Source organism: Microchirus variegatus, assembly GCF_963457635.1.
Source record: "Microchirus variegatus genome assembly, chromosome: 1".
Lineage (NCBI taxonomy): Eukaryota > Metazoa > Chordata > Actinopteri > Pleuronectiformes > Soleidae > Microchirus > Microchirus variegatus.
This window is the reverse complement of record NC_139802.1, coordinates 40,248,511-40,276,131: the sequence shown is the minus strand read 5'-3', so window position 1 is coordinate 40,276,131 and position 27,621 is coordinate 40,248,511. Positions and strand designations below refer to the sequence as shown.

Below are 27,621 nucleotides of genomic sequence, written 5' to 3'. Positions count from 1 at the left end.
CCTTGATTTTCATTTGGGTGAGACATTTTCACACGGTTCACTGCAGAACATGGTGTTATACTGAAACGAAGAGGTGTCCATTCACCAATACGCGAGCACACATTTATTTTGCATTAGCATGCTACTACTTTGCGGCTAACTTGGCAAACCTGTTTCCAAAGCTAGCGAGGCTACGATTAGCATTAGCGTAGGGTTAACATAATGCAAAACACTGTGCAACCTCATTAAGCACGAGGTCGACTGGCATGTCTGACTGTCACAACAGCTAGCTACGCTAATGCTAATCGAAAAATGAAAACACAGTGTTTGTATTGTGTATGTTAGCCTTTATGTTCCTTATCATGCATTACCATAACTGAAAAATAAGGAATACATACTTCCTACAGGTGCTATATAGATCCACACGTGGAAACCTGGAGGATGAACTTATTTATTTCACTTTTTAAACGCAACACAAGTGCCACGCTATCACAGTACACCTTTAAAGTTGATCCCACAGCATTAGTATGAACAGATTATTTACACAAAAAACTAATTTACATTCAGCCCGGCTAAGAAATGTCTAGGAGTTTAGGTTTAGGTGAACGAGCTCTGATCCGATGTCACTTTTTTCCTTTAGTTTCTCACACACACACCTTTGTACACTCTGAAATGCAAAAGGTTTGAAAGTGAAACGTGACGGTGAATCAATCGGATGCCAAAAAGTTGAAAGAGCACATGACCATGACAAGTGCAGAAAAAAAAAATGGGAAAATGAATGAAATGTAAATTAAAACCTAATTTTAAGCCTAACTCGGCAAACGTGAGCAGGGAAAGCACAGGTGTTACTGATAACTTTGACGTCGTCAGTCTCACCTGAGCTTTTCCTCCTGTGACCTGTGTGAAAAAGCCAGACCAAAGCCCCGTGACAGCATGTGTGAGCAGTAAGGATGGGACGACATACGAGTTGTTGTTTTGTTGTTAATTGACCGCTGCCGAGGAGGATTACGTTTTCGCTGGAGTTTGATCACTAAAAATACAGTAGGAGTGATTTATTTTGAAGGTATTTATTTGTTTGCACTCTGACTGGTTCCATCCACCAGATGGCAGCCTCCATAAAGCGAGGCCCTTTCCTGAAGTACATATAAAAGGCTTATTCCTCTTTTATTATTATTATTTTAAAACAGCTATGGACTAAAATCTGTGTTTCTTCTTTAAAAAAAATCTCAATTTAATGCATTTAAGAGCTCGCAATTTGCTTTTTAATGCAAGTGCAGCTATTTTTGGTGTGAATGTTTTCATATATATCGTCCCAAGCTTACTCGGTAACATAACCATGGGTTAGCACATGTAGGAAACACCAGAAATACTGACTGAGAGGTTGAAGTGACAATACTGTGGGGGGGGGGGGGGGGAAACAAACAAATAATCACTTAAGCCCTCAGCAAATGTATCATAGGACGCAAGAAATGACGAGATAAAGCACTGGGAACCTCAGTTTATCACAGTGTCCATATCTTTCACAAGTTTAACAACAACAACAAAAAATCCCCCAGAATATGTCATCAAAATATGTGCTTTACTTTAACTCAGAAGAGAGAAACGCGGCTGAAAACGTAATAACGGGGAACAAAGCCATGAGGCACTTCGCTAGCGACGTCACAGGCGCACTGTGACGAAACGCCTGAAGCTACATCTTCCTGCAAACGCTAAGGCATCCGGGGCACGACTCGAAAAAAATATCACCAAAGCTCTGGAACCTTTCGCTGAAAAAAATGTTAGCGACGCTATTTACATTTCATCTAACACTCTAAATGTGCACGTACGCGGCGTTTTTTTAACGCGTCGAACGCGGGAAACGTACTCTTAGGCTCGACTCGTCGTCGCTCCGTCGGGCAGCCCGACGCGAGGCGCTTTCATGAGAGCGGCGCGGTCAGAAAAAAGTCTCAGGTCATAGGGGTCACCGGGTCGATGACGGCCCTAAAAAAAACCACTCAAAACGCAAAAAAAACATATACAGAAGGCTGAGCAACGACTACGCAAATAAAAGACAAATCAACACAGGATATAAACTTCTTATAGAACATACGTACATTTACTTATCAGAGAACAGTCTTGACGTGACGGCTACCGTCCTCTCTACGTGACCATCGAAGATGACCTCGGCTGTGCTTTAAGGAGCTGCTCCGAGGACGGCCGTTTTAGTTAAATGGGCGCAAAAATACATTATATATTTTATATATATTTTAATGGCCATCTGGCGGGATGAAGGTCTTTTCCACTCGTGGTTCAAATGAAACTAATTGGTGAACGTGCCTCGTCGTCATGGCAGCAGAGCGGTGACGGAAGACGGGAGGTGGTCGTATCTTCACGGAGAGTCGTCTGCGTGGAAGAGAAACACGGAAAACATTTGACAAATATTAAATTAAAGTACCTCAAAAGGGATAAAAGTATTTAGAAGATTTTACTGTACTTAAGTATCGAAAGTAGTGCTGTGTAAAAGGTTAACGCGTGAAGACTGACCCATAAAAGACGCGCGTGACGTCATGTTTACGTGCCGCGACACCGGAGTCCAGGCACCGTTTTACCAGTTAGCTCCGTTAGCTGCATTAGCTCCTTTTAGCGCGCCTACAGTCGACTGGAGAGGTCTGTTTATTAAACGAAAAGAGCAGCGCTACAAATAACTAGCATACCTGTGCTACTGCGTATGTGTGCCTCTGTTTTTTTTAAAGTTTAGCGTTACTTTAGAGACTCATTTTAACAATACGGAGTCGCGTAAACATGACGTCACATGCGTCTTTTTACGGTCAGTCGTCATGGAAACGCGTCGTGCGTTAACGTTGATGCCATTAAACACTGCTATTGCTTGACAGAACTAATCAAAAGTTGTTTTCTGATATAAAATATCAGATATACTTAAAAAAAATTTAAAAAGTAATTCCTGGTCCTGCTAGTCCAGGGTTTCTCACTCCATGTTTTAGGCGTTTCCCTGCTCCAACACACCTGAGTTACTGCTGGTGTGTGTGTGTTTTATTTTTACCTGTGAGTTTCAGAATAAGATGGGTTTGCTGGCGGTTTTTTCCTGCACGTAGGAGGTGAAGCGCTTGAGGAACTTGGGGTATTCTCTCTTTGCCACAGCCCTGAGCACAGAGGCAGGAGCCCAGCCTCCTGGGTTTACTGCACACACACACACACACACAAACAAACAAACAAACAACATCAACTTTACTGCATTTGTCAGTTATCTGAGAAACTTCCATAGGCAGAGCACTGGTTTCAGACACAGCGATCACAAACGCTCACTCACCGTTGGCGACGTAGGTGATTTTACACAGGAGGTTGTCTCTGCTGATCTCTTTATCGCCCTCTGGTGGACTGACCAGGGTCTGACAGATCATGGCGATGTTGATTTTGGCACGGACGCACCTGTTGGTTGCCTGCGAAATGTGTGACCAGACACAGAATAAAAAATAAAATAAAAAAGAATAATACTAAATAAAGAATGACACACTTTGGTGTCATTAATGATGTTAATTAAAAAAGTGGGCGTGTGCCGCGGAGGCTCCACCTGCGCGTCGTCGTGATCCACAGAGAAGTTGCACACCAGCCAGGTGTCCGGGTCGTTCTCGTTGTTGGCTACGATCTTCCTCATGGCGGACAGGTACAGCACGTCCCTCTGAGACGCAGGCCACACCCGCTGTAACACACACACACACAACCTCTCTTTGTCAGATTTATCAGCTCATATATACATAAGACGTACGATTATCTGCGACACCGTGCATCTTGTCTCACCTTGTGCGTTTGATAGACAATTGCTGCGTTTTCCGATAACGTCTCCACGACGTTGAAGTTTTCGATAGTGGCTGAAGGCAAAGGAGAACATGCAGGTTTTTAAATAATGACTAAATCAAGATTACGACGCAAGTGGGTACATGATGAACAACATGTTGAAGAGCGAGCCCGGTTAATCCTAAGAAGCCACTTTTCCGTACATTAAAAGGAAATAATCTCTACGTTAAATGTACATTATGCCCCGGACGAAAGACACGTCAGTGTCAAGTAATCCCGACCTCTTATCTCATAATTTCGACTTTTTATCTCATAATTTTGACTTTTTATCTCACAATTATGACTTTCCCATCTCATAATTATGACTTTTATCTCACAATTATGACTTTCCTATCTCATAATTTCGACTTTTTAGATCATAATTTCGACTTTTTAATTCATAATTTCGACTTTTTAGCTCATAATTTCGACTTTTTAGCTCATAATTTCGACTTTTTAACTCACAATTATGACTTTCCTATCTCATAATTTCGACTTTCCATCTCATAATTTCAACTTTTTATCTCATAATTATGACTTTTTATCTCATAATTTTGTCTTTCCTATCTCATATTTTCGACTTTTTATCTCATAATTATGACTTTCTATCTCATAATTTCAACTTTCCTATCTCAAAATCTCAAAATGATGTCTTTAAATCGCAAAATTACGACTTCATTTCTCATAATTATGACTTTCTATCTCATAATTTTGACTTGGCATCTTGCATTTTTTTTCCCCCTAAGTGGCGGAAACGGGTTTCCATAGAAACGGGCTTCCATAGAAACGGGCTTCCATAGCCATGCAATCAATTCAACTGAAACTATCATTTTTTTGTCTCAGACCGAGCTTAACAAACTGGTAGCCAGGTATGTTAGACTCATTTCGTCCGACAGCAACATTAGAATAGTTTCGATTAGTGTACACTGTTTCCGTTAGTAACCCCATCTCCCCACAACAAGACATTTTTAACGATCACAGTGATTTAAAAAGCTGTTTCATTAGGGTGAAAACCCTCCACAGTTGTCCTTTAAAACACTTACTCTCCCAGTCGTTGCGATAGGCGGTGTCCCAAAAGTAGTGACAGACCTCATGACCGGTCACACCCTTCACTGAGTGGGTGGCCTTCAGTGGGTCCAAAACGATGCCGTTTTCTTCCACCTCTCTCCTGTACACCTGCGCACACACACGTCAGGGTCAAATGTCATATATTTTCTAAACTGTCAGAGAGAGAGTATTTAGGACAAGATTTCAAACATACAAAAAAAAAATGGATATACCTTCATTTCTCCCTCTTCTACAACCAGCTGCCAGTTGGCATCTCCACCAACATCCTGCAGCGAGTAGGTCATGTGATTCTGCACCATCTCCTCCACCTGTTACATCAGGTCAGGGACAGAAGGGAGAGGTTTACATCCACTGATGACAACCTCAGATTATATTATGTGAGTGAATATATACAGTCATAGACAAAAAAATTACACACTGCACATTATATGTGTATATACATATATATATATATATATATATATGTGTGTGTGTGTATATATGTATACATGTGTATATATATATATATATATATACACATATTTATACATATATACATATATATACGTATATGTGCATATATATATACAAACATATACATATGTATATGTGTATATATATATATATGTATATGTGTGTGTGTGTATATGTGTATATATATATATGTATATGTGTATATATATATATATATATATATATATATATATATATATATATATATATATATATATATGTATGTATGTATATGTATGTGTATATATATATATATATATATATATATATATATATATATATATATATATATATATATGTGTGTATATATATATATATATAAATGTGTATATATATATACACATATATATGTGTATATATATATATGTATATATGTATAAATGTTTTTCAAATGGCTGGTTATGGCTTGGTGGTAAATGCACCAATATAACGTCAACTGCTTAGTATAAAAAAAGACAATTGCCAGCCACTATATTATATCTATATTCTAATCAAGGATGGACATTTTTTTTAATTGGCATAGAACATAAAAGAATTTAAAAAATGAAAGCAAACGCTGTAATTGTGTTATATAAATATCATTATAATAATGTATAAGTAAAGTATAATCTTAGACATTGACAAGGGTCATATAAAACCATGAATAATAAATCAATCCTGTGTCCCATTTACTGCATAGATATCCTGAATTACAGCCCTACTATACTGTATATCACACACAGATATAACAAGAGCTCATGCTTTCTGCCTAAAACTTATGCAACATATTCTTGAACAAACTCATGCAGTTTCTGCACAATTATTATGTGAACATGGGGGAAAAAAAAAAACACAGAAGGAGGAGGGACTAGTTTAAACCGTGTGAGTGAAAAGTTACCTCTGTGCTGAATCTGTGGTCATCACGAGGAAGGGACCTGACTACGAGAGCGGGGGAGGACTGACTATAACGAGGCTATGGGGACAATCGGGAACCCGATTGGACAAACAAAACAAAGGAGGGAAGAGACAAGAGTTGCACAAACGTGATGAGGTGTCAAAATAAAAACGACGGTAATCAGGAAAGAAAATAACAAATTGGTAGAAATGCAGGCGATGAACGTAACTTGTCGCGCTGTTCACTGAGCGTGAGGGATTCAATTACCTTGTTGGAGAATCTATGCGAGCCAGTGTTGGAGTGGACGTCCACAGGCGGAACAGGACTGGACCTCTGTATCCTCGTCTTCTCGGTTTGGCACTGGAAGCACAACAGTGAGTTGTGTCATGTTTGTCAAGAAGTAACTATCATCTATCTGTAAAACAAGTTGCGTCTGTGTGTCTGTCTGTCTGTGACGGACATATCTCGCTGATCTTAAGTCAGATCGCCCTAAGTCTTTGGATATGGGTTGAGCATGGCCCGATGGTGTGCATCCTTGATTTTCAAATTTTTTTAAGTTAATTTTAATTTTCGCTGATTTATCGCTATACCAGGCAGGCAGCGGCTCATCAGCAGTAGCTGTGCTGTCTGGTGCGGGGAGGTGGGAGTGAAGAGGCTGTCCTCACGGTGGGTGAGACATTTTCACTCAGTTCAATGCAGGACATGGTGTTGTACTGAAAGTCGGTGTCCATTCACCAATACGCAAGCACATATTTATTTAGCATTAGCATGCTACTGTTTTGCGGCTAACTTGGCAAACCGTTTTCCAAAGGTAAGCTAACGAGGCTACGATTAGCATTAGCGTAGGGCTAACATAACACAAACACTGTGCAACCTCATTAGGCACAACGCAAATGTTTTCATTTTCGATTAGCATTAGCGTAGCTAGCTGTTGAGGCTGCACAGTGTTTGTATTATGTTAGCCTTTACGTTCCTTATCATGCATTACCATAACTGGAAAATCCTTCAGCTCCTACTATAGGAATACACACTTCCTACGGGTACTGCACTAGTGTAGATTAAACACTTTCTCATTTTATGCTCACCCGTTCTTCGATTTTGTCTTGTCTGTCGAGAGCAGCCTCGACTGCGTCGAAGAATTCGTCCTCATTAATGAGGCTGTTTGGGCCTTCCTGCAAGTAACATTTAGAGAAAGCGTTAGCTGTTAGGTGTTGTTGATGATGTATGATGATGGAGATAAGTTACAGTGACCACATACTTCATAGTCCGGACCGCCAAAGTGAGACTTTTTCTTCAGTTCGTTGAGGGCCGATTTGTAGCTGTCCTCTATTCTTCGCCTCTTCTCCATTTCCTAAACCAAAAAAAAACCCAAAAACTAAATTAATGTACAGTTACAACTGTAGGATGTGGACAAAACCATTGGCTGATAAAACGATGTAATACATGGGAAACAAAAAATGACAAGTTTCCATGACGACTGACTGGAAAAAGACGTGCGCGACGTCATGTTTACGTGCCGCGACACCGGAGTCCAGGCACCATTTTACCAGTTAGCTCCGTTAGCTGCATTAGCTCCTTTAAGCGCCGGTTAGCGCGCCTACAGTCAAACTGGAGAGGTCTGTTCATTAAATGTAAAGAGCAGCGCTACAAATAACCAGCGTACCTGTGTACCGCGTATGTGTGCCTCTGTTTTTTAAAGTTTAGCGTTACTTTAGAGACTCATTTTAACAATCCGGAGTCACGTAAACATGATCTCTTTCTGGGTCTTTTTCGGATCAGTTAACGTTAACCGCCGCTATCGCGTTACGCGCCCAGCACTATCAGAAACTCTTCTTCTTCTTTTGGCTTTTCTATCATGTCCTCTTCTGTTACAACAGAATCCAAATCCTTTCCTCTGCACATGACCAAACCATCTAAACCTTGTCTCTCTTACTTTATCTCCAAGCCGTTAAATCTGAACTGCCCCTGAGAATATACTCATTTCTAATCCCGTACATCCTGGTCACTCCCAAACGGAAGTCTCTGCATTTTCCCGCTCTGCCACCTCCAGCTCCGCCTCCGGATCCAGGCCTCACTACCGTCCTTGTAGAATCTTCCCTTTCACTTTTGCTTGCAATCCTTCTGTCACGCATCCCCCACCCACTCCACTCTGCCTGCACTCTCTTCTTCTACTTCAAGTGATGGTCAGAAACTCGAAACCGCCAACATTAAGACTCAGCAAGTTCATGAGTAATGCAGAACTGAGGTCAGCAAAAAAAAAAAAAAATCTAAGACATCCATTTTCATCATCCACTTTCATCCAAATGCAGCACAGACTTTACATGTTAGAGGAGGACAGCGAGAGGCACGCACCTTATCCAGTCTCTTCTGCCAGCAGTCTTCTCTCTTCACCATGAGGTCGATACAGTGGGACAGAGTGGCGAGGATACCAGCTGTAGTAGCCTTGAACGTAATGGCTTCACCCTTAAAGTCAATGCCGACGATTCCCTTAGGAATCAAAGACTGAAAGACTGCAGGAAGACAGACACAGCACATCTCGAACTCTAACTCTTACAGATTTAAACATGTTTTTTTTTTTTAGTAAGGATTCTGCTTTACTCACATTTTTCTTTGCTGCAATTGTTGTTGTTGTTGTGCAGAAACTCTCCATCTGAGCGGGTGTTGGGGAAATCCTCTACATCATCTTCCACGACTAGAAAAAAAAAAACAATCGTACAGATTCAGATAAAGAACACGAAAGGACTAGATAGGTAGCTGCCGCACACAAGGCTTTTTCTTGAGTGGAAGTCATCCAGGGTTACGGACGACAAGGAGACGCCTTGTGGTTTATTCTCAACTCATAGTGCACCAGAAACTCCTCTGTGCTGCGCTGTGCTGTGCTGTGCTGGACAACATGACAATGGTCTGGTTTCATTGTGAGAATAGAGAGAGGGAAAAGAGAGCAGGGAGAGAGAGGGAGGTGAGGCGAACAGAACCATGGCTTCATTCAACGCGGTCATCCACAGACGCCCAGTACAGAGCTGCCATGGCAAGACAAGACAAGACGGAGAGTCAAGAGCGAGGGCGTTTGTACAATAACTGCCGTCTCATTCACACCACACACAGTAACATTCCTTACAACATCCACTTAACGTCTCCCATAAGTGGCGTCAAAACGAGTGCATTCATCGCTGGGTTTTGTTGACTTACTCGGGTAATAGATTCCAGGTGGAGAGTGTGTGTACATGAGTACATAGAGCTAGTTATTAATAATGGCCCTGATGTTAAAAAAATAAATACATTTAGTGTGTGATTAATTGTGAATAATCAGAGCAAATTCTACCACTTAATTCGTTTTTTTTGTTTTTTTTTGTTTTTTTTATCGTATTATAGCCCCCCCCCCCTTGTGGAAAATAAAGCGGTAGATAATGGATGGATGTATTAGAGCCCTTCTATTCATAATCTTTGTTTGGAGTGAGCAAATTTAAAGGTCCCATATTATGCAAAATCAACTTTTTAATCATTTAAATCCTTATATTTGGGACTCTGGAGGTCCTATCAGTCGGCAAAGTGTGAAAAAAGATGACTCACTCATGAAAAAAATAAAATAGACTAATAGATTTTGTCAACAGTTGCTTTTATGCTAAGCTAAGCTAGGCTAACGAAAAAGTTCTATTCTTGGATCCACAGTGCAGCACAGAGTTCTACACAAACTTCCAGCCTCAGAGGATTTATCTGTCCAGTGGATACATGTTATATATGACAGCAATGTGCCTGCTAGAGCCTGCAAATGATCACTTTTCCAAATGCTAACTGCTGTTAGTAGCCTCTGTGGCTGATGTCATTTCCTGTCCAAGTTTCGTTTAACTTTTTTTTTTTAAGGTGGACCTAAAGAGATACTACAAAACAGAGCGTTCTGAAAAGGGCTGTTTTGGCAGGGTGATTGAACTGCTGTGGTGCTTCATCCTTATGGTATTTTGACCAAAGCATGTCACAGACATGTTCATTAGGACACCAAGGAACTAGGTTAACTTGGAGAAAAAGGGTATAATATGGGTTCTTTAAAGTTCTTTAAGACACGTACTAAAAAATGTAACACATATATACAGAACTGTCTGTGTATATCAGAAACACTCACTCACATAATGCACTCCCTACCCCCTTAACCGAACATCAGCCTCACTCTAACAAAACCACTAAAATCACACTTTACAGCTTTAGCTGAAACCACAAGTGCTCATTCTGTGGGAAGCACTTAGTCATGTTCCCGCTCTCTCTCTCTCTCTCATTTATCGTCTTTTACTCCAACACCTAAAGGCAAACGGCCGTCCATCACGAGTTTGCTAATTGTGCTCATGCTGGGTTTGTTTCTGTTATAATTGAAGGTCTTGCTCTCCCTCTAGGAGCAATCTCAAGATAATGAACGTTGCCATTTAGTGCTGTACAAATAAGACATGATGAGGATGATCAAAGCTGTGCTGGAGATGCTGGAGGCAGTAATATGAGTGTAGGGAGGAAATACTGTGTTTCCATCAAGTTCAGCACAGTTTGGAATGGTTAAGCCCTGGGTCAGGTTTGCATTTGGACTGAGAACAGAACCTTACATACATAGCGTTACGTCGTTCCTGCGAATGACAAATTGCTGTTTGGTGGCATCCTTGTCTTTCCTTCTCATTTTTCCTCCTTCTTAGTGGTATACCGCTATTTAAAAATTGCCTTGTTTTCCATGGGATACAGAGGTCACAACCAGCTGACTGTCGTGGGGTGGAGCCGCTCAGAGCTTTTGCTCTGGTTTCCCAAGGGTGGGACAAGTTATTTTGGTAATATTTCTAATGGAAACGCAAAAACAAAGCACTGTACTAAACCGGACGCTGAACACGGCTTAAGAGGCTTTACCTTTGTCTCTCTGCAGCTCATCCTTGGACACAGCATCTGAACAGTTGTCAAAGAACTTCTGAAGTGTGTCCACCTGGCGGCACAAAATATCTCTGAAGGTCTCCATCTCGGCCAGCTTCTCTCTCAGTCTGTGCCCTTTCTGATGAAGAAACGACAAAGCAACGCAATGTTAAACTGTGTGTGTGTGTGTTTAACGACAACAAAAACAGGCCAAAAAAACGGCCCCACAGGTCCGCGTTAATGATACACGAGCAGACACAGAGACAAAAAACTCACCTTGAAGGAGGACGTGGAGGTCGCAGAGAAGCCGCTGGTGGCCGACGTGAGAGACAACATGGAGCCATGTCTGCGAAGACTGGACTCTGAGCCATATCCTGAATCAGCCTGTTAAAAGAAAACAGACGCCAGTGTTGTCACAAAGAAAGAAACACAGATTTGATCGAAACGAGCCACCGCAAATTAAGCCTTTTAAACAAAACGACTGCACACAAGTCATATTTCTAACACATTTCTGACAGTGACAGATTAAAGTCACCGCGGCGACGTAACTGAAACATAAACCCACTTCCTTTAAAACCAACTGGTTCTGCTTTCCTCCGATTCAACGGCCTGAATGAACCTGCAGAACAGATGCACCTGGCACTTCCAACTTCCACCACAAGAGGGTGTCATATGCACACGCACGTGACTGGCAGATTGCAAGAGCTCGGGGTAACTGTCGGTCAGCGACCAGAAGTAACTCTCTGCGTGCTCTGAGTGCACGTGGATTTCAGACGGTGGCCTTTAACATATTGCTACCACACTGACTTCATCGGCACAGATTGCAGTCGCCGGGTCACTTTATCTGTTTAATGACAAAACACACACAAACCCTTCCAAACAGGGAGAGGCTTGTGTTGATGTTTGAAGATACAAATCTGAAAACACTGACTAAATGTAACATTCATCAGGTGCTGAGCCTCCCCTCAACAACGTCAGCCGCTGAGTCAAACTACCACACACACACATATGAAGCACAGCAATTACTGCTGTGTGCTGAAGGTGTGTCTGAGCACACACACACACACACACACACACACACACACACGATTGTGTGTATGTATAACAGAGGGCAGACCTCTCCAAATCACAACCGTGTTTCCAGAAAGCATACTTTTCGTTTGCCTTACATTACTGGGACACATATCAATAAGTGGCAGCTGCTGCAGCGTATGTGCAGAGTAGACGTTGCGCAATAAACGGCTTAAAAACACACACAGACGGTCTCCCAGAGACGAGTGTCACACTGCGACGCTTCGCTTTCTCCGAAACCGTAGAAACACCAGCGTCGGGGCCGTGTGTTGCTGTTGTGTCTCCATGGAGACGCCGGGGCTGCCGACTGACTGCTGTTGAGTAATGTGTGTGTGTTAGAGATGGCTAGAGTTTTCAGCAGTGACTCATCGTGGGTGGGGATAACGGCTGTGTGTTCACGACTGAGTCATGGTGGATTCCTGGTGCTGGGGTGAGTGTAATGAGGTGGGACAGAGAGAGAGAGAGAGAGAGAGAAAGAGAGCTAGAGATGGGAGGAGGGGGGGATTTCCCAAACTAAAAGCAGCAGTGAGGCTGCATGCGTTTTTTGGCAGACAGACTAAAAGGTGTGGTGGCTGCCATTAACTTCATCCACATCAGTCAAACTCAACTCTATTGATCAGCAGCAACATTAAAAAAACATTTACCAGTTTCAATTTTGCTACAGTGCACATAAACACACACTTGCCACTGAAGCATTATGTGCTTAAAGCAGCTTAAAAATGGAGTATGCAACTTTTAAAAAGGTCCCATATTTTGCTAAATCAACTTTAAATCCTTATATTTGGGAATCTGGGACGTCACAATGCGCCAAATTCCTGGAATTGTTGTCTCGCGGAGCTCCGCTTTGTCCGTTAAATATGCGAGAGTGCTGGCAAGGGCAACGGTATCTGAAAACCGGAAGTCCGCGAAAAGTTATATTCTTGGCTCCACAGTGCAGTTCTACACAGTTATATATGACAGCCCTTTTCAGCGTTCTGAAAAGGGCTGTTTTGGCAGGGTGATTGAACTGCTGTGGTGCTTCATCCTTATGGTATTTTGTTCATGTTCATTAGGACACCAGGGAACTAGGTTAACTTAAAGAAATAGGGTATAATATGGGATCTTTAAATATGTGCACATATACAAAGTGCTAACCCAGTCATTGACAGAGCCCATTTACAGATAAAGGACATGGCATGCAAAATAAATTTTAAACAAAAATAGAGAGGCAGGAAAAACAACACCACCACCAACAACAACAACAACAACAAAACCACACATTACAGCCGTAAGTAATCAATAAGTCCTGAAGTCCTTGAGACAACAAACGCACCAGTGGTGGAGTGATGATTTTTGTTCCCTGGACTCCTCCCCTCTCTTTCCTCCCCTCTCTGACACTCTAACACAGAAACACACAGATGCACACAATTATAACACTTGTTTGTTTGCTAATGTGACAAAGGATTTGAGGTCCTTGTTTGTGTGTGTGTGTATTTGTGAAGTGTGACTTACCCTGTGCAGCTCAATGGAGTCAATCCACTGGTGTCTGTGCTCTGGGTCTTGTGCTCTGAGGTACCACACACTGTCGTTCACGCTGATGTCCAGTCGGCACTCGTCGAACTCGTGAGGCTGAGATGGAAACACAAGGGGAGACAGATACAGAACATAAGGGTTAATCAAAGCATTGAAAATGTATCGCAGCAGACTGGGTTTATTTTTGGCGTTATTCAATAATAACGTTTCACTGTAACGTTAATCGAGTTATGTGGCAGAGAGAGAGAACAAGACGTATGCATCTCCTCTGGGCTCCGTTTACAGCCTCACAATGAAATCTGTCGTGTAATTGGAGACTTTGACCAATCACAGGATAGAACAGGGACTGACGTTTACTGCCTATGCTGCAAAGCAACCCAAGAGAGGGAACTCCCTCCAAAAGACTGCATGATATGGGAAAATCACTTATCACAATATTTTTATATCGATAATATATCACGATATGAATCAAATCCATATTTATGTCAAGCTTAAGGGTAAGGATGGGCAATATGGCTTATAAATAATTTCTCAATCTCATATATCAGAGTATAAAGCTTCACCCAGGTTGTTTCTCTGGGCTCATGAAACGTTTTCTTTTGAAATGTTTGCATTATATGCTCAAACTGGTCTACTGCTTTATTATTATATTATTATAATTTCAATTAATACTTGGTTTATGTCTTTGGCTTTTCAATGTTAGAAGCACCTATAGATATGGATAGATAAAGATAGGTCAAATTCAGCTTCAACACAAATAATAAGTCTTAAAATTATTTGTTTATTTTTTAAATATAATTTGATCAATTTATATCATATATATTTTTGTAATATTAATTAACAATAATAATTATTAATTAATTAATTAATTAATTAATTAATTAAAGCCATTTAATATGTATTATTAATTATTTAATTAATTATTATAACTAATAATTAATTAATATTGAGTGCATTTCAAATAATGATAATAATAATAATATATATATATATTATAATAAATGTGATGATCACATCAACCAGGAACAGTCATGGCAGATACCATATCACAATATGATGACATACAAAATCTCAGACCATATCTTGTTTCCACAGATATACATAGATATAATATCGATATATTACCCAACCCTATCTAAAACACATGTCAGTAGCAGTGGAAAGACCGAACTCAGTCAAGTGTGATGAAAGCACTAAATTGCTGATTTTGATGTCATGGGGATTTAAAAACAAACAAGCAGGCTATTATCCCTCCTGTGTGTTAAATGGAGGGGCAACAATCTCTTTCTTGAATTAACCTTAACAGCTGGAACACGGCAGTCCACCACAGTCGCTGTAATGTGAATTAAATCTCTTCAACGTGGGCCTGATCTCAAAGAGATAGAGGACAAAGATGAAGCGGCAGCAGACAAGAGTCCTCTTTTGGACACCGTCGTTCCATAGGAGGAGAAACGGCGGATAGATAACAGGCCCTTTTAAGGCAACTTGTGGGACTGAGCATATTCCTAATAGCCCTCCAGTGTACTGTCAGCAATGTGAAAGTGCTGCGCTGGCATGGCTTGCAACCAAGGACTGTGTGTTTATGTCGGTGTGTGTGTGTGTGTGTGTGTGTGTGTGCGCTGCTGCATGGAGGAGGCAGATGGACCAGTATTTACCTGTGCAGCATTTACCAAACGCATTAGATATTAAGGGCTTGTAGCAGAGTGGGATATCTTTCAAAAAAGATGGTTGATGCATTCCACATAGATGCACTGGACGAATATGGTGTATGAAAGGGTGAAACCGGAAAAAATGTGGTGCAACGCTGCTTCGACTGGTCATCGGGACTAGAAAAGTGCTATATAAACACAGGCCATTTACCTCTCTGAGCAGTGAGCACCGATGATAAATGACTCTCAAGGTGTAATTGCAGGGAAAGAAATGAATAGCCGACACGAGAAGGTGTGGTTTATTCAAGCGTAGCGAGAGAGAGAGAGACCTCGGACTCTGTAAGCAAATTCAAAACAAGACCTTGTGGTTGTTAGCCTTCGCCAATGAGGCAAGTTCACAGGAAATAAAGGTGCTGCGTTATGAGAAGAGTGTCGCAGAAACATATAGGTCAGCCACCCATATAACAATGTTGGTGCTTGTTTAATTAAGATACAGATTGATTATTTCAATGAGTTAATCGATGACGTACTGTGAGGTAAAGTCTCATAATTATACTTTATTGATCTTTCCTTTCGGTCACTTTTATTTAATCTATACAAAATATTCTACACTCCTTCTATTCACTGTGGCATGCTACACTCTTAGAAATAGTGGAAAAGTGCTAAGTAGAACCATATAAGGTTCTTCGGCTTGCCGTCATAGGAGAACCCTTTTTGACTCCAGGTAGAACCTTTTTATAAAGGTTCCACCAAGAACCCTTTTAAAACCCTTTATTCAGGAAAGGGGTTTTAAAGGGTTCTCTGGATCAAAACGGTTCTTACTGGAACCATTAGTGTTACCAAGAACCCTTGAAAACCCCTTTCTTCGGGAAAGGGTTTTTCACAAGCAAATGGTTCCAGTTTTACAGCAAATGGAACCCTTATTTTGGAACCCTTATTTCTAAGGGTGCAAGGTCAGACATCGCCCGTCCTCTGTGGTGTCTTTAAAACAGGTTTCATTGCAGGAGAGTGACTTGGCCATGATGCCGACACCTGGATGGCACCAAGGCCGAGACCAGGCGCTCAGTGTCAGTGATCTGAAATGTGAACCCTGACAGCGTTCCAAATCAGACGTTCATATGAAAGTAACAAGCAGCACTCGCATGTATTCTGCCCGCGCGCTCTGACAGAGATGGACAAGAAGAGGAAGCCCAGTCGAGTAAGGAAGGAAGCGAGCGCGATGACATCTGAGTTGTAAGAAAGACAAAAGATCGGCAGGCAACGTCGGCATCAGCATCCTCTTTTTATAGCGGGATCACACATTTGCAAAAAAACCATGTGAATTGAAAGAGAGACGCATCAAAAAAAAGACTTTTGGGTGATCGGTTGATATATGGCAATGTTAGTGCAGTGTGGTTAGGGTTTTTCAAGGGTTCTTGGTAACACTAATGGTTCCAGTAAGAACCATTTTGATCCAGAGATCAGTTCAAAACCCCTTTCATGAATAAAGGGTTTTAAAAGGGTTCTTGGTGGAACCCTCCAAAAGGGCTCTGAAAAAAATCTTTATAAAAAGGTTCTACCTGGAGCCAAAAAAGGTTCCCTTATCAGGACAAGCAGAAGAACCTTATATGGTTCTACTTAGCACTTTTATTTCTAAGAGTGCAGTCACAAACCCCAGACATATATAGCTGGGAGCTCTCTTTCCAAAAAAAATATTATTTTGAGTACCTAAAACTATTCTGGAGGACTGAAACCAATGTAAACATTGAGATACCCTACAAAGACTTGTACTGATCCTAACCCAGATTTCCTTACGTGCACATTTAAAGATCAGGATAATGATGCCAGGACCTTCTTCCTGGAGAATCTGGATCGCTGTTGCTTCATTGGAGGAAACTGTGACTCACCAAGTGTCAAGATGTCAAAACCAGGGAAAGGGATGTCTAAATCAACAGGGGTGACAGCGAGGAACAACATTCTGTCAAGGAAACACACACACTTTGACCCTCCTTGTAACCTTCAACGTTGAGGAAATTGCATTGTATGAGGAAGAGTCTCATTTCCTTCTAGAGACAATTTCCACAAAAAGCCTGACATAACTCCCTGTTTACTTAATCTCACCTCCTCCTCCTCGACGATTCCATTGAGAGAATGTGAAAAAGCAGAAAAAAGCCAGCCTCCAAACTACCACAAATCCAGTCTGCGCTACTCACCAATTCCAGTGAGAAAAGGAATTACAAGTAGGTCAGTCAGTGTCCTCGTATTAACTCGCCATGTACCGTATCGGAAAAAAGGCAGCGGTGTTTAACAGCCTTCAGAGATACAGATCCCTGACAACTCACTCCTGTCATTAAAGGTGCATTTTCTTTTTTCAACATGACTCCACGGTGAAGCAATCACAGGTGATCTTACAGACTTACACAAGTGTCTCATCGGAAAAAACAACCAGTGAACTAAACACAAACTGTCACAGACACAGATGTGTCTGAACAGAGTGCGAGGAGGTAAGACTGATGCAAGGAGCTCTTTGCCTCTTTGCCTGTTTCGCAATACGACTCAATTAATCAATTAGTAGTTGATTAGGACACTAATTGACAATAAAACCAGCTTTTTGAAATGTGATGTTTTGGTTGTTGGTTGCTCTTTTATGACAATAACCTGATTATATTTGACTCAAGGACAAAACAAATACAGGTGGACGTACCAACCACTGTTGTCAATTTTATGGACTAAATAACTAGTGATTCATGGACTATTTCCAGTAAGCGGTCGGCCAACGATGCAGAGATGTTATACACTCTTAGAAATAAGGGTTCCAAAAGGGTCCTTCTACAAGGGCTGAGGTTCTACCTTGAACCATTTGCTTCTGAAAAACCCTTTCCCGAAGAAAGGGTTTCAAGCGTTCTTGGTAACACTAATGGTTCCAGTAAGAACCATTTTGATCCAGAGAACTCTTTCAAGCCCCTTCCCTGAATAAAGGGTTTTAAAAGGGTTCTTGGTGGAACCCTTCAAAAGGGTTTATAAAAAGGTTCTACCTGGACCCAAAAAGGGTTCTCCTATGAGGACAAGCCGAAGAACCTTATATGGTTCTACTTAGCACTTTTATTTCTAAGAGTGTACCTAGTGAAACAACTACTAAAAGACAGTATCAACATTTTCGTATCTCTAACGTTTCCCTTAAAAAGCCCAAGTTTCCTGGAAGTAAGTCGGCTTATATTTTAGCAGAAGTTGTGACGCCATACTTGCCCTACTATTTTCTACTTCTATAGTTCCAATCAGCTGTCATCATTAAAACACAAATAGCGTGATGTTTTTACCATCACACGCTATAACTCTGTATTATTTACACCCTCACGTGTCTGAGGCGTATTTCCTTTGGAATGAGAAATGACTACGGCCCGAGCGCCACATGGAGGCAAATATTTACATATGCTGGGAATGGATAAAGCTGAACAAATACATCTAATGGCAAACGGTGCCTCACACTCACTGGGAAAAGTAAGTAATTCATTTCCCTTGGCGCTGTTTGGAGAGAGACAGAGGGAGCGTCCGTCAATGACTGACCTGGGTCCCCAGAGGCAAAAAGTCGTGTGAACATCCAGCTTTAAACACTGTTGTGTTGACACATCTGGATTTATATTGTCCGTGCTAACAAAAGTGTGACAGCTCTTATGAATCTTAAGCCCAATAAGCATGGAGTATCTACTGCTAGACTGGCACGCTAACGCTAACAGAGGTCAGAGCTGGACTGTCCAGTGCAGGGACACAGCATTGCTAGTCACATGATGACGTCTCCAGTAGATTGTTAGCATGATACTTTGGCACGTGAACGAGTCAGCTGACCGGCTGTCGGTTCACCCTCAAGCACAACTTGTGATATAATCAGCGGGTTGTTAGCGCTTATCATTTGCAGATGAAGATGGGAGAAACTCCACAGTCAAGTTTCTGATTAGGGTCGTCAAGAGTGAGTGAGTGAGTCAAGCCTCAGGCGCACACATGGATCCAGGAAGGAGTGGAGTACTTCCTCCATGTATTTAGGAGAAACATATGGTGGACGCTCAACATCTGAATCACATCTTATGGATCTCATGCCAAAAAAATTCAAAACTATGCAAGGGCCTGAGGGAGAAAAGGGGGTTGATAAAATGATTAAAAGGGGGACTCTATTGCTGCCATTTAGTTTTCTTCTCATGTTCCTCAGGTAATAAATAAACAGTATATTGAGCATGGCTTCATATAAATAACAAGGAAACATTTATATTTGGGTCAAGTAAGATTTTAAAGTATTGTTGTACCTACAGAAGACTCTTCTCAGTTGCTGTGAGATTTCCAAAGGCAAAACCAACCAACCGCAAACTACAACACACATCTGTATGCTTTCTTTACAGAGCTCCTAGCAAATTTCGTCATAGACTGTAGTAAGAACAAAGCATGCAATGCAGTAAAAAAAAAGTGGACTAATATGGGGTTTTTTTTATGACAAATGCCGATTCGGTTTTTTAGCCCATAGTAGGCTGATCCTCCATCTGGTAAATGTTGAATGATGTGACTCGAAAAAATATGACTCGATCATGTTTTTGTGGTCCTCCTCAGTCTAAGTACAGGAGATGAAACACGCGATGCTGACTTCCGCGCTCACTGGGACGTCACAATGCGCTAATTTCCTGGAATTGTTGTCTCACGGAGCTCCACTTTGTCCAAAAAAAAATGTGAGAGTGCTGGCGGTGACAACGGTATCCGAAAACCAGAAGTCAGTGAAAAGTTCTATTCTTGGTTCCATAGTGCAGCACAGAGTTCTACACAAACTTCCAGCCTCAGAGGATTTATCTGTCCAGTGGATACATGTTATATATGACGGCAATGTGCCTGCTAGAGCCTGCAAATGATCACTTTTCCAAATGCTAACTGCTGTTAGCTCCCAGTAGCCTCTGTGGCTGATGTCATTTCCTGTCCCTTAAGTTTCGTTTTACTTTGTTTTTATGGTGGACCTAAAGCGACACTACTAAACCGAGCGTTCTGAACAAGGCTGTTTTGGCTGGGTGATTGAACTGCTGTGGTGCTTCATCCTTATGGTATTTTGACCAAAGCATGTCACAGACATGTTCATTAGGACACCAGGGAACTAGGTTAACTTGGAGAAATAGGGTATAATACAAGTCCTTCAATATATTCTACAGAGCAGCCTTTTCTTTAATTGTAGTGAATGTATGTATGACAGTACTTTTGTGGCTTTAATAGCAATAGCGTTGTTTCTGTTCGCCTGGAAAATGTGGAAGTCCTACACAAAAGCGACAGTGTTTTGAAAGAGGCAATGCTGTGCACATGAAAGAAGAACAAAAGATTGACACTTTTAGGAAAGAGTGCGTACTTACAGTAATAATAGCTTTACTGAGGCAGAGGGAACCTCGGCAGCCGTACTCCGTTTCATCCTGAGACTTGTAGTAGCTCAGTGTGTTGTTTTTCAGCACCACCCAACGGTCTTGCCAGCCATGGATGTAGTTTGTCCACTGAAAAGAAAATAAATACCACTTTACTGGAAATGCTCAGCCATCACAGGTAGCACTAAACAACAACAAAAAAACGAATTTAGGACACATGGAATTTATTTGTCACAAGACGTGTAAACGGCTTAGTGTGATTGAGCAGGTAAGCTTTTCTGGATGCAGGTTTTCCTTAATCTGACATCATGCTTTGTCAGCGGGTCAGCGTGCAATCTGGTTACACAGCGTACAGCGAGATTAACAGCACATCAGCTTGCAGAGCCGCTTAACCAATTAAAACTGTGGTCAAGTCGCGCCAAAACAAAGCATTGCACAAGGGATATGGCAAAATAGGTTACCAAGACTTTATGTCTAGCAGTAGGCTTAAGTGTCTGTTGTTGACTTGTTTTTTTTTACCTCCAAGACGGGAAATATGTTTGCCCCCTAGTGGCTATTTAATATACTTCCATTTCCTATTTGGCTTCAGGAAAAAAAAAACCCAGAAGACTGTCCAGTTACAGTATATACAGTCCAACAAAACAAGCGGCTGTCCTATTACTATTTAGTATCTTAGTAACAGCGATGTGCAGCCAAATGACGTCGCCAGATGGCTACAAATTATTGACCTGGCACACAGATTACACATGAGAACCTCCTCCACCTATTTAACAAATACTGTCCTCCCAAAGAAGAAAATAAGCTGCCTCAATTAAAACAGTGTTGCTGCTGTTGGATTAACTATTACAGACCTGCATTGCATGTGGCATTTATGTGATATTTAATGAGTCAGACTTAAATAAAACACCATAAACACAGCAGATTAATCAGTAACTGTTTGTGATGGCTTTTTTGGGCTAGTGTAGCTAGCTGTGCATCACATACTCTTTTACCCTTGTTCACATTAGAGGGTTTTTTCTTTTGCATCAGTGGGGATTATGGGGGTGTGTGTTGATAGAAGGATAGACTACTCCCTTAAACAGACATGCCATAATTGTGTCATAACATTGTCATAACAACTACCTCATTGCAACCTGATTTGTGACAGTGACCGAGATGGAGGGAAAAGAAGAAAACCGGACATACCTTACTGAGGACTCCGCTCAAATCGCCCACACCTACGGGATGTCCGTGCTCCTCTCTGGGCTCCAAATCCTCCTCGGAACCGGATGAGTTCCAGCTCTGGTTATCGGACATTTCCTCAACGCTGTGTGTGTGTGTCTTACACTTTATAAGCCGAGAGTAAAAAATAAACCTAGCATATGATGACTCCCTGTAAATACACTATTAGCTAAACTGTGTGTGTGTATGTGTTGTGTATGCAAATACAGCAACAGTTTACCTAGCCATGTTCTATCGTTATCGACTGGCTAGTGGCTCTTGGTGCAAGAGGAGTTCACTCCAAACAGTACGAGGCTCGAGCAGGATCGATAGCAGCGTCCCAGTGCGCAAGTGAACGCTGGTTAGCTAAAACGGTTGGCACACATTCTGTGGTCGAGTCATCCAGGTTACACGTTAGCTGTCAACTCTGCCGCTTTACCGCCCCCCCTTTTCTACCTTACGGTCCCAGAAAGTGTCATAAAAGGACGGGTGTTGTTGTCAGGTAGGCGTCAGCAGTCACATGTAAATCCTCCACTGGCTTTCAGGACGAAGAAGCTGTGGCCGTGGCAGCTATTACAGGCGGTTGTTTACCTCCGTTGGAGCGGTGACAGTTCTCCCTCCTCTCAGCGCCATGTTCCTCTGACTGACTGACTGACGCCCCGGAGCTTCCTCGAGATAGGATGTGCGCGTGCTTCGACTTGTGTGTCAGCGCGAGCAGCAGCAGCAGAGCTGGGCGCTGGCTCCCGTGACGTCACCAAATCCACTCCTAATTCGGAAAAAGACCCCGCCCCCTCTTTATGGGCACCCGAAATAGCCCGAGAGGAGTGCTAAAAACAGGGTGAGTACTACTACACAATAACACAGTAATACTACAGAGTGCAATACAGTACAATACAATACAATACAACTTTATTGAGAATGAAAGCCACTTGGTTCTAGTACAAGTACAGAATATATAGAGATATACAGTGAAAACGCAGTGTAGTAGAAACTGTACAGATTTTTTTTTAAATGAGTAAATTAATTAATTAATTAATTGAATGAATAAATAATTTAATTAATTAATTAAATAATTATTTTATTTTTTAAATTGAAAAATACACATATCATGAACAGTGCATCAATATACATTGGTACGCTTGGTTTTAGTACAAGTACAGAATATATACAGATATACAGTGACAAACGCAGGGTACTAGAGACTAAATGCAAAGATTATTTTTTAATTAATTAATTAATTAATTAATTAATTAATTAAATAGTTATTTTATTTTTTAAATTGAAAAATGCACATATCATAAAAAATGCATCAAACATCATCTAGACAAAACTAGATAAATAAATAAATAGACTGAATAGATAAATATACTACAGAGTGGACTAATTAGGAAATTAGGTTTTTCAGCTTCTTGAATGTGAATATTTTCTGGTTATTCTTTGTTCCGTAATAAATAAATAAATCCGTAAAAAAAAGGATTCATTTTGGTTTGTGGACAAAACAAGACATGTGAGAATGTCATCTTTGTCGAGGTGCAGGAAACACCGATTGGCGCGTTTCAACGTTTTCTGACATTTTATGGACCAAACAAGTAGTCGAGAAATCACAAGAAAATAATCTACAGATTAATCGATTATGAAAAGAATCGCTAGTTGCAGCCATATTAGTATTGGATTAGTGTTTGAGGAATACTACTATATATAGGCAGAGAGGAATGCAGTAAAATAGACTAGGCTTACTCTAACATAATGAACAATTATTTAAGAGTCCCCAATTATAAGGAACATTTTAATAAGGAGTAATAAATATTAAAATACTTAAGTGACACAATGTTGTTTGATGGAGAAAGTTACCTCCTTGTCTCAGTCTTGGACATTATCGCTACCAGTATCATGTGATGATACTTTTGCAATTTACCACATATAAACAAAGACTCTAATGCGCGCACACACACACACACACTGGTTTCCATGACGTCAGAGGACATTGCATTAATTTCGTGGAGACTTACTCAACCATACTGACCTAATCCTAACCCTGACCCTAACCTTAACCTCAGCCTTTAATACGTGTCCTCACCCTATTCATTTATGATATTTATGATGTATTCATTTATGATATGGGGACTTGATTTGTGTCCCCCATAAGGAAGATAAGTTGCCCTAATGTGACTGTGTACACAGATTTATGTAAAAACAACATGAGGAATACACGCACAAACACACACACACACAACTTAAACTGAGAAGAGAGAAGAGAAGACATGGGGAGAGCTTTGGCCAAGTCATGGGTTTTGTGAGTGTGATGCAGTTCCACGAAATCATGAGACCTGGAAACGGAGAAACCACAAGACTTCTATTAGCTGCACAATCCAGTGATTCTCTTCCATTAGGAAGGAAACTCAAAGTGGCAGGAAGTTGAGATTTCAAATGCACCTCGTTTAACAGCTGCAGCCACCGGATTACACATTTACTCAGTCATCCTAACTGTACCTGGTTAAAAATTAGACAGTCTGACAGTTTAGTAGTCATTTTAATTTATTAGGCAAAATCAAACCATGCTTCCACAAATACAGTATATATATATATACATATATATATATAAAGTGACCTACTATATGCAGATGGTTACAGTGTAGCAATCATGTTTGTTATTGGGACGTAATATTATGGTAATCCGATCCTATTTCTATAGTAAGTAATAGATTGGTAATATGGAGTTTGTTGGACATAGGGTGCCCATATACCAACTTTACCTGGAAATGACCACACCATTATCAGCATTAGAAATAAGGTAATAATAATAAGACTTAATCTTTTTATTCTAGCCTTCAACTAGTTCCTTTTTATTCCACTGTGTTGTGTTTTATTTACATTTTTTTAAAATTAAAACATGGTTTTAATGTATTGACTCAAGCCTTTTCCTATTTTATTGTGTGATTTTATTGTTGTATTTGGTTTTTTTTTTTACATATACATATACATACATATAACCACCATTACTATAATGTAAATTGATACCCATTATTTTGTAGTAAAAAAAAAATCAAGTTTACATCAGTATAGCAGAGTAAAAGTGGGTTTAAAGAAAAACAATACAAGGCTCTCATCTCTCTGACTTTCCCCGTGAAATCAACCGTTATTATTAGCTGCACTGCCGATCCTTCCATGACACAATAATGTCCTGAAAACACCGACAGTCACTGGGCAACATGGTGGTAATGCCCTGGGGGGGGGGGGGGGGCTTGTGATAACCTGTTGTTTGACAGGTTTTGAGCAGCTGATTTAATCACAGTGACACAGAAATTGGCTTAGTGTGTGTTCCCTGACTCTGTGATTCATTTAGAGGCCAGGAGTCAAGGAGCATGACTCAGTGTGTTGGGGCTGAACATGCAGTTACGTGATTAAATCACTTCCCCGTGGGTCAGCAGCTCCTAGTTGGCAAAAGGGAAAGAAGCAGCTGATCCACCAGGACGGATCATTTTACTTTATTTTACAGTTTTATAGATAGGAATACAACTTCTCAATTTTCTTTTGACATAAATAAAGACTTACAGTGTTGGCTGCAACAGTTCTCTCTGATCACAGCAGTTAAGCTTTTATTATTTCAGTATTTTGTGTTGATATTTATTAGCAGTGACCTGTTTTTTGTGTGGACGTGACTGCCTGAGCAGCAGCTTCAGCCTCAGGAGAAGTCATGCATAAGAAACCTGAGAATGACTGGAGCAACCTGTGCTTATTGCGCCCTCTCCTGGTGGTAGCTGCTGTCAGATTGCTTTGTGTGAGAGGTGACATCATCAGGAGGAATTTGTGCCTGCATATGGAATGCATGTATTTATATGAAGCCTTTCTGCATATATAGGAACAGTAGAAAGCAGTGTCTAACTGTCCTTAATATTCAAAATGATAGCAGATGTAACTGCTCTTTGACAAACATTCAGGTTTTTTACATTAAATACAATTGTCCTATGAACTTTAATTGTTTCTGACAACCAATCCCGTCTTTAACCAATTTACACATTATGGTCTTCTGTTTGGAAAAAAATAATGTGCTTCCACTAAAAGTTTGGAAAAGTCTATTACACTGAATAAAACTTGTAAACATCAGGACTTTTACCTCCTGTTATTCACACAGTACATTATATAGGCCCTTTTCACGTGACGTCACACAACTTCCGTTTTGGAGCGCAGCAGGGCATCCTGACTTCCGCTTCTGCTTCCGCAATCTCGCTGAGCGGTGTTTACAAAAATGGATTTCACACAGTCACTCCTCAAACAACACTGGCAGAAAAACTGTCAACGACTCCAGCCTCTAAACTCGACAAGGGTTACAAGTTCTTTATCGAACAGTACCTGCGTTTTATTATGAAGGTAAGAGTTTTGTCTTGTTAGCTCTGACGTTAGCGGAGATGCTAGGATAATGATAACTTAACGTAGGCTACAGGTGTTTTGATAATCTATGAGTTGTCTGTTTCTCGATTAAGTTGCTATGGTAGCTTTATAAATATTAAACTGTTGCTTTATCCATTCGTGCCTTGAATATAGTTTAGTATCGTTTAGCATTCATGTGTAATGCCGAGCCCTCTCTCACCCAACGTTTACATTGTTTTGGAACATTGTCAAACGCTGTCATAGGTCAATGAAGAAAAACGAGGAACCTCATTATCTCCAGTTTAAAAAAAAAAGAAAAGTTTTCTCTTTTCTTGTGTTTTGCTGCGGTTGCAGACTTTGCAGTATCCCACGAAGTTCCACTGTGGGTGTCATGTGTGTTTCTCAGTCTCATGTCAGTATTTTAGGAGCCACAATCGAATAAAACAGCTGCGCACATGACTGTTAAGCCATAGGTTAGTGGAGGACAACACAGCGATACAACATTCAGTGTATTTTCTAAAGGTAAGATTGAGACTATAATATTTCACTTGTCGTAGTATATGTATAGTATACTAAGTACGCATGTAAACACTCGTCATAATAACAAGTTAGCCTGCCGGTTAGCATGTCGTTACTTTGCACGTCAAGGCAGCTACATAACTGCAACGATCGCTATCGATCAATCAATCAATCAATCAATCTTTATTTATATAGCCCACAGTTTACAAAACATAGTTTGTCTCACGGGACTTCACAGGGTTGGTAACATCCTCTGTCCTTAGACCTTCGACCAGGGTAAGGAAAAACTACCAGGGAAAAAAAAAAAAAAAAAAAAAAAAAAAAAAAAAAAAAAAAAAAAAAAAAAATCCAAGTCACTATTAGTCTTAACATGACTCATCTTTGATATTATTGAAATAAAAAGGATACCTGGGAAAGGTAAGGTGACATTTCTGTGTTAAAACGTGTTTGTTTTGAAATGGAAGGAGAAAATAGTTTGTTTTTTAAAATGATTATTATTATTTATGATGCAATATCACCGTAAATATAGAAAAATGGACAAACAACTGCTTTTGCTGCTTTATCTATTACTTTTTTAAACAAACATAATATAATGAGGCATGAAGTATGCGCAATGTAGAGTGTTTTATATCCTTTTTTCCCAGCACACTGATGAAAAACAAATTCATTTTCACCAACTGTATAAACACACCTCAGCAAAAAGTACTCAAAATGTTTAAAATTGGAATGAATTTGTGAAAGCTGCGTGAACTTTGAACTGTGACGTATTTCCAAATTTCACAAATTCAATCTGATTTTAAACTTACTTTTAGTAGTACTTTTTGCT

General features: G+C 40.5%; 1 protein-coding gene across 1 annotated transcript; it reads right to left on the bottom strand.

Annotated features, from left to right (window-relative positions):
- Positions 1–424: 424 nt before the first annotated feature.
- Positions 425–22,543, bottom strand: LOC310928964 (ceramide transfer protein-like). Its single transcript, XM_083891638.1, has 19 exons — positions 21,894–22,543; positions 20,703–20,837; positions 13,682–13,798; positions 13,503–13,568; positions 11,396–11,503; positions 11,120–11,258; positions 8,847–8,936; positions 8,597–8,754; positions 7,503–7,595; positions 7,330–7,416; positions 6,512–6,604; positions 6,248–6,322; positions 5,091–5,186; positions 4,854–4,986; positions 3,775–3,845; positions 3,548–3,676; positions 3,287–3,416; positions 3,020–3,156; positions 425–2,361 (listed from the first exon to the last, which is right to left on the bottom strand). Exons 1-18 carry the CDS (start codon positions 22,002–22,004, stop codon positions 3,029–3,031), a joined length of 1,959 nt encoding a protein of 652 aa, XP_083747764.1. The 5' UTR covers positions 22,005–22,543; the 3' UTR covers positions 425–2,361; positions 3,020–3,028.
- Positions 22,544–27,621: the final 5,078 nt, after the last annotated feature.

Excerpts from the sequence above, each read along its gene's own strand:
- LOC310928964 (XM_083891638.1), bottom strand. The coding sequence starts at position 22,004 with ATGTCCGATAACCAGAGCTGGAACTCATCCGGTTCCGAGGAGGATTTG. Across the intron at positions 20,838-21,893 it reads TGAGCGGAGTCCTCAGTAAG|TGGACAAACTACATCCATGG; the intron begins GTATGTCCGGTT and ends TTTTCTTTTCAG. Across the intron at positions 13,569-13,681 it reads ACTCCATTGAGCTGCACAGG|AGTGTCAGAGAGGGGAGGAA; the intron begins GTAAGTCACACT and ends TTTCTGTGTTAG.